This window comes from Kryptolebias marmoratus, linkage group LG12, assembly GCF_001649575.2.
Source record: "Kryptolebias marmoratus isolate JLee-2015 linkage group LG12, ASM164957v2, whole genome shotgun sequence".
NCBI classification, from domain to species: Eukaryota; Metazoa; Chordata; class Actinopteri; order Cyprinodontiformes; family Rivulidae; genus Kryptolebias; species Kryptolebias marmoratus.
This window is the reverse complement of record NC_051441.1, coordinates 5767937-5780120: the sequence shown is the minus strand read 5'-3', so window position 1 is coordinate 5780120 and position 12184 is coordinate 5767937. Positions and strand designations below refer to the sequence as shown.

At 37.0% G+C, this 12184-nt stretch overlaps 2 protein-coding genes across 2 annotated transcripts; both read right to left on the bottom strand.

Moving 5' to 3' along the window:
- Positions 1-5127: 5127 nt before the first annotated feature.
- apnl (actinoporin-like protein) lies at positions 5128-6855 on the bottom strand. Its single transcript, XM_017429448.3, has 3 exons — positions 6708-6855; positions 6136-6243; positions 5128-6043 (listed from the first exon to the last, which is right to left on the bottom strand). The coding sequence occupies exons 2-3, from the start codon at positions 6237-6239 to the stop codon at positions 5587-5589; spliced, it is 561 nt and encodes a 186-aa protein (XP_017284937.1). The 5' UTR covers positions 6240-6243; positions 6708-6855; the 3' UTR covers positions 5128-5586.
- A 1276-nt stretch (positions 6856-8131) lies between these two features.
- LOC108243773 (bryoporin) lies at positions 8132-11551 on the bottom strand. Its single transcript, XM_017429444.3, has 3 exons — positions 11392-11551; positions 10978-11086; positions 8132-8834 (listed from the first exon to the last, which is right to left on the bottom strand). The coding sequence occupies exons 2-3, from the start codon at positions 11079-11081 to the stop codon at positions 8405-8407; spliced, it is 534 nt and encodes a 177-aa protein (XP_017284933.1). The 5' UTR covers positions 11082-11086; positions 11392-11551; the 3' UTR covers positions 8132-8404.
- Between the last annotated feature and the right edge of the window lie 633 nt (positions 11552-12184).

Here is a 12184-nt window from a genome sequence, read left to right as displayed (position 1 = left end):
CTTTTGGGCTCATTCTGATTCAAGATGGCTGCCACAGCTACTTTAGAAAGCACAAAATTGGCTATTACTCAGTCCTTTTCAGAGTTACTGAGCTAAAATTTGGCGTGACAGTAGCTGTGAGTGATCCCTAGGACATACTGTGACTGCTAACAGATCCATCAGTTTTATTGTTTGAAACATTCCTAAAAAAAACTATTGGACAGAAAGTCTGTTAGCAAAGTATCTCATGAACCACTAAACAGATTTTAGTGAAACTTAAACTTAACTCATGTCTTGTCAGGTGGTTTAAAAAAACAAAACATACAAAAAAGTATGTGTGTTGCTGCTATACATTTGTCAATACCACCCAAGATACATGGCAGTCTTTAAATTTTCTGGCCTGGAAAGGTTGACCCCTAGTGGCTTTAAACGTTATTGTGAGAAACTGTTTAATGTGGAGAATAGTTACAGTGATTTTCAAAAAACAATATCAAGGACAAAAAAAAGAGAAGCTATAAAATATAATAATGAAGCTAAATATTTTCTATTTATAAAAAAAACTACAAAAGAAGAGGCATATATTAAACATATTTTTATGACCACACAATTATTTCAATTATCATAAAGTTTTCTCATAAAAAGCACAGGCAAGAAGAATTCCTAAAACCAATGAAAAGATTTAAAGCAGTGGGTCTAATCCTGGGCCTTGAGGGCCACTATCATGCATGTTTTAGATGTTTCCCTGCTTTAACACGCCTGTTTTGAATGAATGGGGTGATTAAACGGCTTCTGAAGAAGTTGAGGAAAAACTGAGGAGATAATTCAATCATAGAACCAAGTGTGTTGGAGCAGGAAAACAAGTCAAACAAGCAGGAGTGGCCCTCAGGGACCAGGATTAGACACCACACATTTAAAATATAATACCAGCCTAAAATTCAGAATTCTGCATCAGGTTTTTTTATAAATTTTTTTATATTGTACACCCATACAATTAAATACCTGAAACCCTCCTCTCTGCGGTGGTGACCTGCAAGTCTCAGCTGCATCTCGAGTTGTTGGCGCAGGTATCAGCTGCCTCTGGGAATAAAACACTACATTCCAGAGATCAGGTGGAGAAGGCAGGTTAGGGCATTTTTGTCAGACCGTGGGGAGGACTTTGACATTGAGGCTGATAATATCATCTGCACAGCTTTACACAGAGCCTCAGTGAAATCAGATGAACCTCAACAGCAAGATGAAGAAAAAAAGCGACCTGGAGCTGATTAATTATTTATGAGTGATTGCTGTTTTAACCACCTTTATTTTCTCAGTTAACTTGTTTTTTTTTTTTTTTTTCCAGCATCTGCTTTGTGGGCACTTGTACACATTGGAGATTTGCCAGAAATGATGAAAAAAAAAATGCATTCGCTGATGCAAGTTATTAAAGGCGACACAAGTAATTAGTTTTTTGTTTGAGAGCCAGGCATCTGGCTCGGCTGCGTTGGAGCTGATCCTTCAGCTGGCTGACGCCATGTTGGCAGCAGTTGACTGAACATTCAGGTGGGTTTGACATCAAAACTGCAGCTCAATCACTCAGAATAAACTTAAAGAAATGCAGAGCAGGATCAGCTTTGTTTCACTGCCAGTTAAGAACTTGAAGGATGTTAAGTAGAAACAAGCAAAAACGAAGAAGGCTTATTTAATTATTACATCCTAAAGCAAAAGTCCAGTCATGTCTGACCTGGTCAAAATAACCCAGGGTCTTTTGTGTGTTTTGTGTGAGACAAGAAGGACCGGATTAATCAGAAACCTAATATATAAACAGTTCACAGACGTGCACCAGCTGAGGAGTGATGACCAAAATGGACTTTTATAGCTCTGGGCATTTATGACACAGAACAAAATAAACAGTAAACTTAAAATACCTGCATATAAATGGCTTGATTACCTTTTTTCATTACAGTCAGAAAATGCATCATCTTAGGAAGTTGAATAGATTTACATCCAAGCTGAAGTTATGTTAGAGGGCAGACAACATTACAAGCAACAGAGCGCACAACATTTAAATGTGCAATAATTATTTTCTAACAACCTGGAACTGAGAAGTAAGTGATAAAGTGGTGAACACAACACAGACTTATCATCACTTTAAGCTGTTAAAACAGAGTTGTTAGAAAACAGCATCCGGCAGAATCTGAGCAAGTTTTACATTTATTTTAAGATGTGTTTCTGGTCACTTTTTAAATTTATATTGATGCTTTTTTATCGCTAAGGTTGTGGGGCCTGCTGTTGATTCTGGGCAAACAACAAATGGTGACGTTAAAGAGACAAAAAGCCTCATGATGTGGACAAAAATCATACAGCAGACAACACTGACAGAAACAAATCTTCAGCTCAAAGACAAAACATTTAGATAAAAGTCAAATGTTGCAAAACAGAATCTGATTGTATTTTTCTGCATGCTTTTCTGATCACATTTCATCCTCAGAATCAATAACACACTTTCTGTTAAATATAATTACTGATCAGTCAAATCCAATTAGGAGCTCAAAATGTTTCACGTGATGGACATTTAAGACAAAACACATCAGTTTTAGAGGAACAGAAAAGGTTTCTTCTTAACTTGTCAAAATTCTGAGGACAAAGAACAATGAAAGTTTTTTTTTTCCTCCAAATATCTAAACTATTACATGATACATATCTTTGTCTTTCTGCATGCTGAGAGATTCCAAAATAACAAACTAACCTGGAAAAATGATCCCCATAGCCAGCCAGGAATAACACGACTATCAACCCTCAGGCATTAACTAAAGAAATATTGAGGAGTTTGCGAAATTTAACCTGCACATATCTGGAAAAACAAAACAAACACGCATATCAGCGGAACTCCATCTCAGCTGAAAATATTTGGCTTTTTGTTTTGTTTTTTTTCTTATCTTTTTCAGAAATAAAAGTGACTGACATAGGAGGCTGAAACTAAATGGGAAGCTGGAGTCTCAGCCTGACACACATCAGGACACATGGTGAACTATCTGAGACTCCCAGACCGGCTGGATGTCAAGACATGTTTGGAGTTTGGAGGCAGCTGAAGAGCAAAATGAGGGATGACCCATCTGAGGAAAAGTTTTTCTCTGAAAACCAACCATCTCCTAATTCTCAGAAACTTTATAGCTGGCGTAGAGTTTTGCTTTATATCCAAAATTTATTTTGTTTTCAATAAATCTCCTGGCCAAAAATGTATTTGTGAGACTCAGCTGTGAATTTTACCTACATTTATTACCAGGTCATGCCTCTAGATGGCAGTCTTTGAGAGCAAATTCTGTAGTTAGAGACAAATTAAACTTTTTCAAAGGGTTTTTATGTGTTTTAAGAAGGAAACCTGAATACAGAAACCTGTACCTTTCGAGTGTCCTCCAGTTTGCTCTCAAATATCACATCAGGGACATCTATCAGTAACTTTGCTTCTGTGTGCACACCCAGGTTGATTCAATAAACAGTTATTTCTCCTGTTTATAGATCACTACTGATACAACCTTTGTATATATTTAAAGCAGAAATGAATGACTTTCAAGGAGAACTAAGCTAAAATCACCAGATTTCAACATTAATTAGTTCAGAGGTATTTAAAAATTTTAAAATACAGAAAATGGCTGTGACATTATAAGAAAGGTTGTAGCTGTAGCATTTAGGATTCTTCAGGTTTTTGTGTTATGTGTTAAAGTTCTCCCTCCTGGTTGGGCTCATCTTTCTGCAGAATGTTGAACTGTAGCCTGATTATTATTTATCTTTGATCAGCTGATCAGCTGTTTTCGTTCATGGCACACCTTCACTCTCCTTAATCATTTTTCTTTTAATATCCTAAAAGGGTTTTGACCGAAGCTTTTCTGAAGAAAACCAGCTTTTCGCTCCCTGTTTGGTGATAAACGGCAGCTGTTTCACTCCACAATTACAGAGCTTCTTACTTTTATCTAAATGGGGAAACATGTTTTCTCATCTTTATTCTTCTTCTTTAAAACAGTAATCCTGCTCTGCTCTGGAAAGTTTTTTTTTTTAAATTCTGAAATTTTGCATATTGCACATTAGATTTCTTTTTTGTTATAAAATATCCATATCACCACATGCATTTGCATCTAATTGTGATGCTCTCAACAAATCATGGAGACACACTCATACTGTATGTAGTAATTCTCACAAACGCACCAGCCCTCGCAATACAAAAGATGAAAGTCGACTTATGTGCAGCTATTGTAAACAGAGAAAAAGAAAGCTGAAAGCCAAAATATTTGTCAATATGTCACTCAACCAAGCTTCAGGGATTGAGCCTAAAAGGAGCCGTTAATGCCTCTGTATTATGTATATGACAGTGAGCAAAACCTTTGATCTATGTGTCTTTATGGCAGGAACCTTTAATGCTGCAAAAGCGTCATGAAAATAAAAGGAAACCAACTGCTGAGATCCCAAACAAAAATGGTGCTACCTGATATATTTCTATGAAATATAAATTCCATCTTCGGCGTAATATCTTCATATTTTCACAAGGTTATTGACAATGTCCACAGAGAATCTGTTTGTGATGTTGCTGGAAAATAACTTCTTTAATGCTGAGATAAAATATTCTAATTCTAATCTCTTACCTATTAATGTTATATAATTATAAAAGACCAACAAGTTATGTAGCAGCCGTAATAATCAGGCTTGTATTCACACTGGCCAAGATCATGACGGCAAATAATTACTTTTTCACTCTTTTTCTTTTTGAGTTTGTGCTTTACAAAGCTTTGAATGAAAGCTCTGATTGGGTACCAAAGGCTTTTTAAAAATTTATTTACAATAATAACTACCATAATAAAAACTGAACTGTAGCAATTTTTACAATTGTATTAATGTGCAAAGCAAATCAAATGTATTAAAATAATAAGTTAAAATAAACTTTCAAGGATTAAGACCTCATTGCATTGTTTGTAGTAGCATATTGTATTTATAAAAAAGTGGCCATTTTGTTTACGTTTCTGTCCAAATCCCAATTCCACAGAATGATCATTTTAAAAACCTTGTAAACACACAAAGCATGCTTTAGATAGATGGCATGCTCAACATTCATCATTTTGTATTAAACTATTTCAATCTTTTTTTAAGCCCTCTTTTAAACTCAGTAGACAAACACACAAATAGCTGCAGCCAAAAGGTTTATTTGATTCCTCAAAAGGCAGTGTCAAGGTAAATTCAGACAAGCACTATGTGTATTTCATTAAGCTGTGTGCCCTCATCCTTCCCTGAGTCATCCTTTCATTCCCTTTTCTAAAGATCCCAGTTTAAAACTGAATGGTATTGAAGCACAGAGATGCTTTGGCTATAAAGGGAGGATATTTCTGCCAGGATTTGAAAACAAACTCTGATCTTTAGTAGATTTATTGAAGGTTAAAGCTACTTGTGTAAACTCTTTCAAACTACACCGTTTGATATAGCTCAGGATAACCTTTTTTCTGTTTGATTTCATAGTTTGCAGCAAGAAGCTTTAACACTGAGGAATACAGGCATACGTGAGTAACGACACATCTACTTGCTGAAATAAAACACAATGTGCAAAGCAAAATTTGAAAGAACAGAAATATTGGCCATGAACAAAATTTAGTATGCCTGTTGACCCATGGGTGTGAAAAGCTTGTCCCACACTTCCACCTTCATGATGGCTCTTCCCATGGGACACATGGTGGCTTTGATATCAAGGTAGTTCCCCACATAATTGATTCCTGACCCATTGGCTTCTGCTCTCACAAACCCATGCTCTTTCTCCTTCTTCTCATAGTACATTTCTTTGTACAAATCTTTATCACAATTACGTCCCTTTTTATAAATGCCAACTGCAAACCAGTTCTTGTACAGGTTGTAGTCCCAGGGCACAGAGAACATGATGGCCAGAGTCTCAATGTAGTCATTCTGGGATCTTTCGAAGAGGTCGTAGGTCACCACGCCGACGCAGCCAGTTGCTTTTCCGCCGGACTTGGTGAAGGTGCAAACCTCCGTCTTTAGGGGGCGTACTGTGGGTTGGGGTGGGTTGTATGTCTCTCCATTCTCGAGGTACGCTCTAAAGAACGCACAAACAAATACATGCAGTATTTTGTCCTAAAATGTTTTTTATTTAAGACAGAAGTTTCGCCACTCCAACACTTTGCTTACTTGGGATTGATCATGCAGTAGTTATTGGTGACATTTGTGATTTCAATCGTCACACTCCTCTTGCTGCTCACATCAGCTGCCACAGCTTCCGCAGACTCCGCCATACCGCTTGTAGGACAAAGATAAATCAGGTGTCAACCAGACAACACAAAAAGTGCAACTTGCTGAGCTTTTTTTCTCTCCTAACACACTAAGAGTTGTGAGAACAGCACTCGTTACAGTGTAGAATAGAAGAGTTCTACTCTGTTGGCAGAACTCTGACCTTCAAATTTACACTGACTACTAGTGCAAAGTATGAATGAGGCATTTCACAGGCTAATGAGATTTTAAAGCAGTTGTGAGCAATCAGAGAATAGCTGCAGTCTCATAAGAAAGTGCACACTTCAATTACAGCAGTAAGAGCCATGCAGTAATGATAAGGGCGAAAACATAAAAGAAAGTCATCCCTCCTTTTATCAACAAGAACTAGAAGCAAATCAAACTAATGCCCCACCATCTGACTTTTATTTCACAAATTGCTTTTTTAAGTCATTGTTTTAAGAAAAGTTTTTTTTATGTTCGCGGTGACTTACCTGCCCGAGTGCTCCAAGTTACAACAGGAGAAGGTTGGAAAAGATACCTGACTAGGAGGGGCTGTTTTTTTCCTTTTCTTTCCTTTTTTTCCCAGGGATGTCAGTTTCCTCCCTCCCACTTGCAACACAACATAATTTGGAACAGGCACACCCTCTGTCTATACAGTAAGTCACCCCCCCCACACACACACACAAAAGGAGTAACAGAACAAATATCAGCTTGGTTTGCCCTTATTTGATCAGATAACCACACCCTTCTCTGGAAAAGTATCCATCTCTTAGCAGGGATCATTCACTCAACATGTTTATTTTGTCTTCCAACTTTTTATCGCCTGCCACTAAAGGCAAAGGTGGAGCAATATGGTATTTGCCCATGTCATTTTGTTTGTCTGTTCTGTTAGCACAGTATGTCATGACTCAGTGAAGGTTTTTTGATGAAACTTAAAAAAAAACAAGCATGGGGTGAACATCTACAACTTTTAGAGTCAGCTTGATTCAAGATGGCTGCCACAGAAAATGGCAGCCTCCCCAACTTATATTCTGAGTGCTCAATGATTGCATGAGATCTGTGTTTAAAACTGTGACATAAACTACTAGAATCAAGTCTGTCTGTCTGTTAGTAAAATGTCTCATGAACAACCAAATGTATTTTAATGAATCTTTCAGGAAATAATCACTGAATGTACATCTACATTTGATTTACTCTTAAAGTTAATCCAAGCCACAGCCAAGTGACCTCAGAAAACACAAAAAATCATTATAACTCAGCCAGTTTTACAGATCTTGAGCTCAAGTTTGGTGTTTTAGTAGCTGAGCATTGTCCAGAGCACATAGTTTGAGGGCAACGTGTTGCTTGAAACATTTGTTTAAAATCTTGGCATTACCTGCTGGTGTCAACCCTGTTTGTTTGTTTAAAAAATATCTCAGATATCTGGGCGGATTTGAACAAAAATCCCAAAAAGTAATGAATGGATATTCATCTACAACTGATTAACTTTTGGAGTCAACCTAGTTTAAGATGGCAACACATAACACATTTTTGTGTTGGCTAATGCCAGTTAGCCAAATATTTGTCATGAAAGGCATTCAAGGAATGTGTTTAATTATGACTTCTGTTTGACTGAGGTGGTTTGGGATTCTCTTTCCTCACATATTGTCCAAGTCAAGTCAAGACTCTTATTCTTTCTACGTCTAAGGTTTGTTTTCCAAATTCCACACAGTTATGCAAAGTGGAAAATCTCCCAGCTTGTGAAAAGCAAGACTGTTATAGTGCCGATTAAAAAACATCTATGCAGACTTTCCATCTGGTGGTGCTCATTAGAATTGGATGGATACCGATAAGAGATTAAATAATAATTAATGTTCATCGGTAATAATGCAGGCAAACAAAGTGAAAACACAATCCACACAAAGTGACACAGGCATTGGATCTAAATGTTTTATTACCACAATCAAAGTGTAGAGAGTGTGCAGAGCGTACACGAGCCTGAGACGTTAGCTAATGGGAAATCAATGAGCTGGCTGTCAGATATTGATATCTTTCAGCAGACGCAAAATACAGATGACAGCAAAATCAGTCTTCCTCTCCTGAGCCTCTTCTTTAAGATGACAACAGTGGTCACATCAAATGAATTTTATTCACTTTGTGGATACAAAGACAACAAAAAAGTACCAAAAACAGAACAATGGACTGCACTCTAATGGCCCATTTTATCATAGAGCTCTACTTTAACAATAGCTTTGCCGGTTGATGACATTGTGGCTCTTAAATCAACGTAAGTTGCTTTATATTCCAGCCCACACCCATTTGCCTCGGAGCGGGTGTAGCTGCTGAGATCTTTCCCATCGTACATCTGGTCGTACAGATGTTTGTCGCAGGCCCGGGAATGCTCCACCACACCCACAGCCAGCCGGTTCTTGTACAAGTTGTGGTCAAAGGGCACGGAGAACATGATGGCTATGCGATCGGCGCAAACCCGACTCTGCATGTGGAAGAGGTCATAGGTCAGCAGGCCGACGGCACCTGTGGCCGTGTTGTCGTCCTTCGTGAAGGAGCAGACTTCTGTCCTCTGGGTTCGAACGGTCGGCTGAGGTGGGTGGTAGCTGAAGCCACTCGACATGTAGACCCTTAAAAAAGATAAATACATAGAAAATCATCACTGCTAAGATTTCATTGACAAGTAAAGGCCTAGCATTCCTTGAAGTAATGCATATCGGCCACCACCTTTCCTGCAACAACATACTGCACAATGTGTTGCTCTTAAAGTATGTGCTGTGGACAGAGCTCAGCTACAACTACACCAGCCTTGAGCTCAGTATACTGTATGTAAGTTATAGCTTAATCTCTGTGAAACTGACTGAACTACAGCCATTTTTGTGTTTGTTAAGGAATGCTTTTCTGTGGCGGCCATCTTGAATTGGGTTGACTCCAAAACTTGATTCCATCTACATGTCAACCCAGTGAGTTCTTTCGAAAAGCTTTATTGAAATCAGTTCAAGTATTAATGGAATATTTTGCTAATCGTAAAGACAAATGAACCCACAGCACACGCAGACAAGTAAATACATTATCGCTCCTCTGTCTCCTTCAGGAGCACGCAATAAAAACAAACACTTTACGAAGTTTGGAGAAGCTTCTTGATGTACTTTTTGAGTGTTTGCCTGTTCAGAGTAAAATAACTTACGCTGATGGATGGAGTGTGACTGGAAGTACTACTGTGGAAACAACAGTGACTGTACCTGCATGCAGTGTGCAATGAGGCAGAGCGTGTCACTGCATGATCGATAGGCGGATGTTCTCAGTAAAGTAATGTCACACGTAAAAAACACTGATTCAAAATATAGCCTGTCCTGACAAAGCTGGATAAATGTAGAAACATGACACACATTGCAAAAGACATGGCTTTCTTTTTTGCTGTTGTCTGGTGTTGCATTTTCAGTGATTTTTAACACTCACAGAATGACAAATGTTAGCAAAATATCTTATAAACCACTGGATAAAGAATTTGGATATACCTTTACACCTGATTACCTTTTGGAGTCAAGCTGATTCAAGATGGCCACCACAGCCAAATGGCTGTAAATTTTCAAAAAGTAATTATTGTGATTATTAATTATAGACTTAAAATCATGCCTTTGACTCAGACAGTTTTACAGACAGAGTTAGATTTGATGTGGTAGTAGGTGAGAGTCATTTACAACACAAGTGACATTTTCTCAATATTTCATGAGATTTTGCATAATGTTATTTTAAAGGTTTGACCAAAACAGCTACAACTTCATTATTTCTCAACATAAGATAATAAAAACCTTTGTATACAATTCTGGCATGAAAGGCAGCAGGGGATATGCATTTTTGGAAGTAATACTAGACTTTTAAATTTAAAACTGAAATTGTAAAAATTGTCAATTAATATTAATTTAAATTCAAAGGGGCAGCTAATAAAAAATGTGTATTATTTTGAACTTTTCTATAATCACTGAGAACCTTTGTGTTTTTTGCTGTGACTCTTAGTGACTTCTAGTTGAAAGGTGAATTTTGTGCAAAAGAAAATAAAAATTTCTTTAATCCAATTATTTTCACATCCAATTTCAGGTGCATTGATAAACTTGTTATAGTGTTTCATTGTGTAATATTATAAAATTTTGAAAGTTCATCACATTATCTTTCTTGTCATGTAAAATGTCATCCTAATTTCTAAAGAAAATACCAATTGTTCAAATTTAATCCAAACTTTAACTTCTTTATTGCTAGTCACTGAAGGTGAAAGGTGATAATGTTTTTGACTGTGTTTGTGTGGGTGGGGTTGGGTGGTTGTGTTTGTTTGTTTATAGGGTTAGTGTTTATTCTCATAAACCGCTGTATAGCTTTTAATGAAATGCTCATAAAGTTGTCACTGAATGTACATCCACAACTTTTTAAATCAACCCAAATCAAAATAGCCACCTCAGCTAAATCTCAAACTCAAAAATGGCCAGAACTCAACCAGTTTTACACATACTGACCTAAAGTTTGACGTGGTAGTAGCTGAGAGTCATCCTCAATGCATACTCTTAATGCTAACAGATTTTCAGGATGAGATTGCACATATCATTTACAAGTTTTGACCAAAATTGGTTACAAGACCACACCTAAGATCATCTTACAGTTGTTTAACACTCTGACACAGAAAGAGGAGAGTGACATGCATTTCTTTAAGGAATGTTAAGCTTTTTTTTTTTTATTTCTGTCTTCTGAGTTCTAAGACTTTGAAGGTGCTTGTAGACTTACACGGGGTTGATGAGGCAGTAGCTGCCGCTGACATTGGTTATTTCTATGGTGCAGTTTCTGTTGGTGCTGAGAGTGGCCGACACAGCTTCTGCAGTTTCAGGCATTTTGACTGCAACAGAAAGATACAGATCATTAATCAGCATTTATATTGTAAAAAAGTACAAGTTTAACATGCATTTACTTTAAAAGTACAAATTTAAGACAGAAGTCATCCCGAATAAGTCAAATGTTTGCATCCCCTGTTCGTTTTTCTTGTCAGTAACAGAAGCTTTCTGGGAAGAACTATATCTAAAGTTGAGAAATTATAATACACCTCATAAAAAAAGATTTACTAAAATGTAGAACTTTTTCCCCACAATAATAAAGACAAAATAAGGTGACATTCTCGCTCTGAGTAAGTGTGATTATATTTACCTTTTAGAGTTTAACAACGGTCGGTGTTGTGCCAGACAGCAGTGTCTAAGTTCTTTTTCCCAGCTCCTGCAGAGAGGTGGAGAGAATATCTCCTGTGTGATTACACCTCCACAGAGCCTGTTCCAACACAAACACAGGCGTGTCCTCTGCACACGGAACGCACACAGTCCATGACAGGAACTCAGATCTGACTGAAGCCCTTAGGCTCTCTAATATTATGTGATCACTGTCATAATGAGGGATTTTAATTAGGCTAACCAGCAAACATGTTCACAAATTAACCAGACGTCACGTCTTTATTAATTGTGTGAACGCTGATTTAACATTTACATTATTGTTTTCTTGTTTTTTTATTTTTCTGTATATATATATATATATATATATATATATATATATATATATATATATATATTTGAAAGCTAACTACTTTGTGTTATTTTAGACATTCATGTCAAAATGTTCAACTTGATCAGGCGATGCCATGACTTGGTTTTTGCAACATTTATACTTTCCAGATATTTAACTGTATTTACAAACATTTTACCCAGTGATATACACTGAAAATAAAATCTGCTTTATAGTTGCTTTTGTCTTCTTATAGTTTTTAGCAACTATTTGTCTACTTTTACGTTTTAGCTAGCCTTTGGCTACTTTTAGGTTCAAAATGGCCTTTTAGCTTCTAGCTTCTAGCTAGCCTTTTGCTATTTTTAGCTAGCCTTTTGCAACTTTTTATCTATTAGGTGCTGTTTTGCTATTTTTAATTTTTAACACACATTTTGCTACACTTAGCCTT

Excerpts from the sequence above, each read along its gene's own strand:
- LOC108243773 (XM_017429444.3), bottom strand. The coding sequence starts at position 11,081 with ATGCCTGAAACTGCAGAAGCTGTGTCGGCCACTCTCAGCACCAACAGA. Across the intron at positions 8,835-10,977 it reads TACTGCCTCATCAACCCCGT|GGTCTACATGTCGAGTGGCT; the intron begins GTAAGTCTACAA and ends ATCTTTTTTAAG.
- apnl (XM_017429448.3), bottom strand. The coding sequence starts at position 6,239 with ATGGCGGAGTCTGCGGAAGCTGTGGCAGCTGATGTGAGCAGCAAGAGG. Across the intron at positions 6,044-6,135 it reads TACTGCATGATCAATCCCAA|AGCGTACCTCGAGAATGGAG; the intron begins GTAAGCAAAGTG and ends TGCGTTCTTTAG.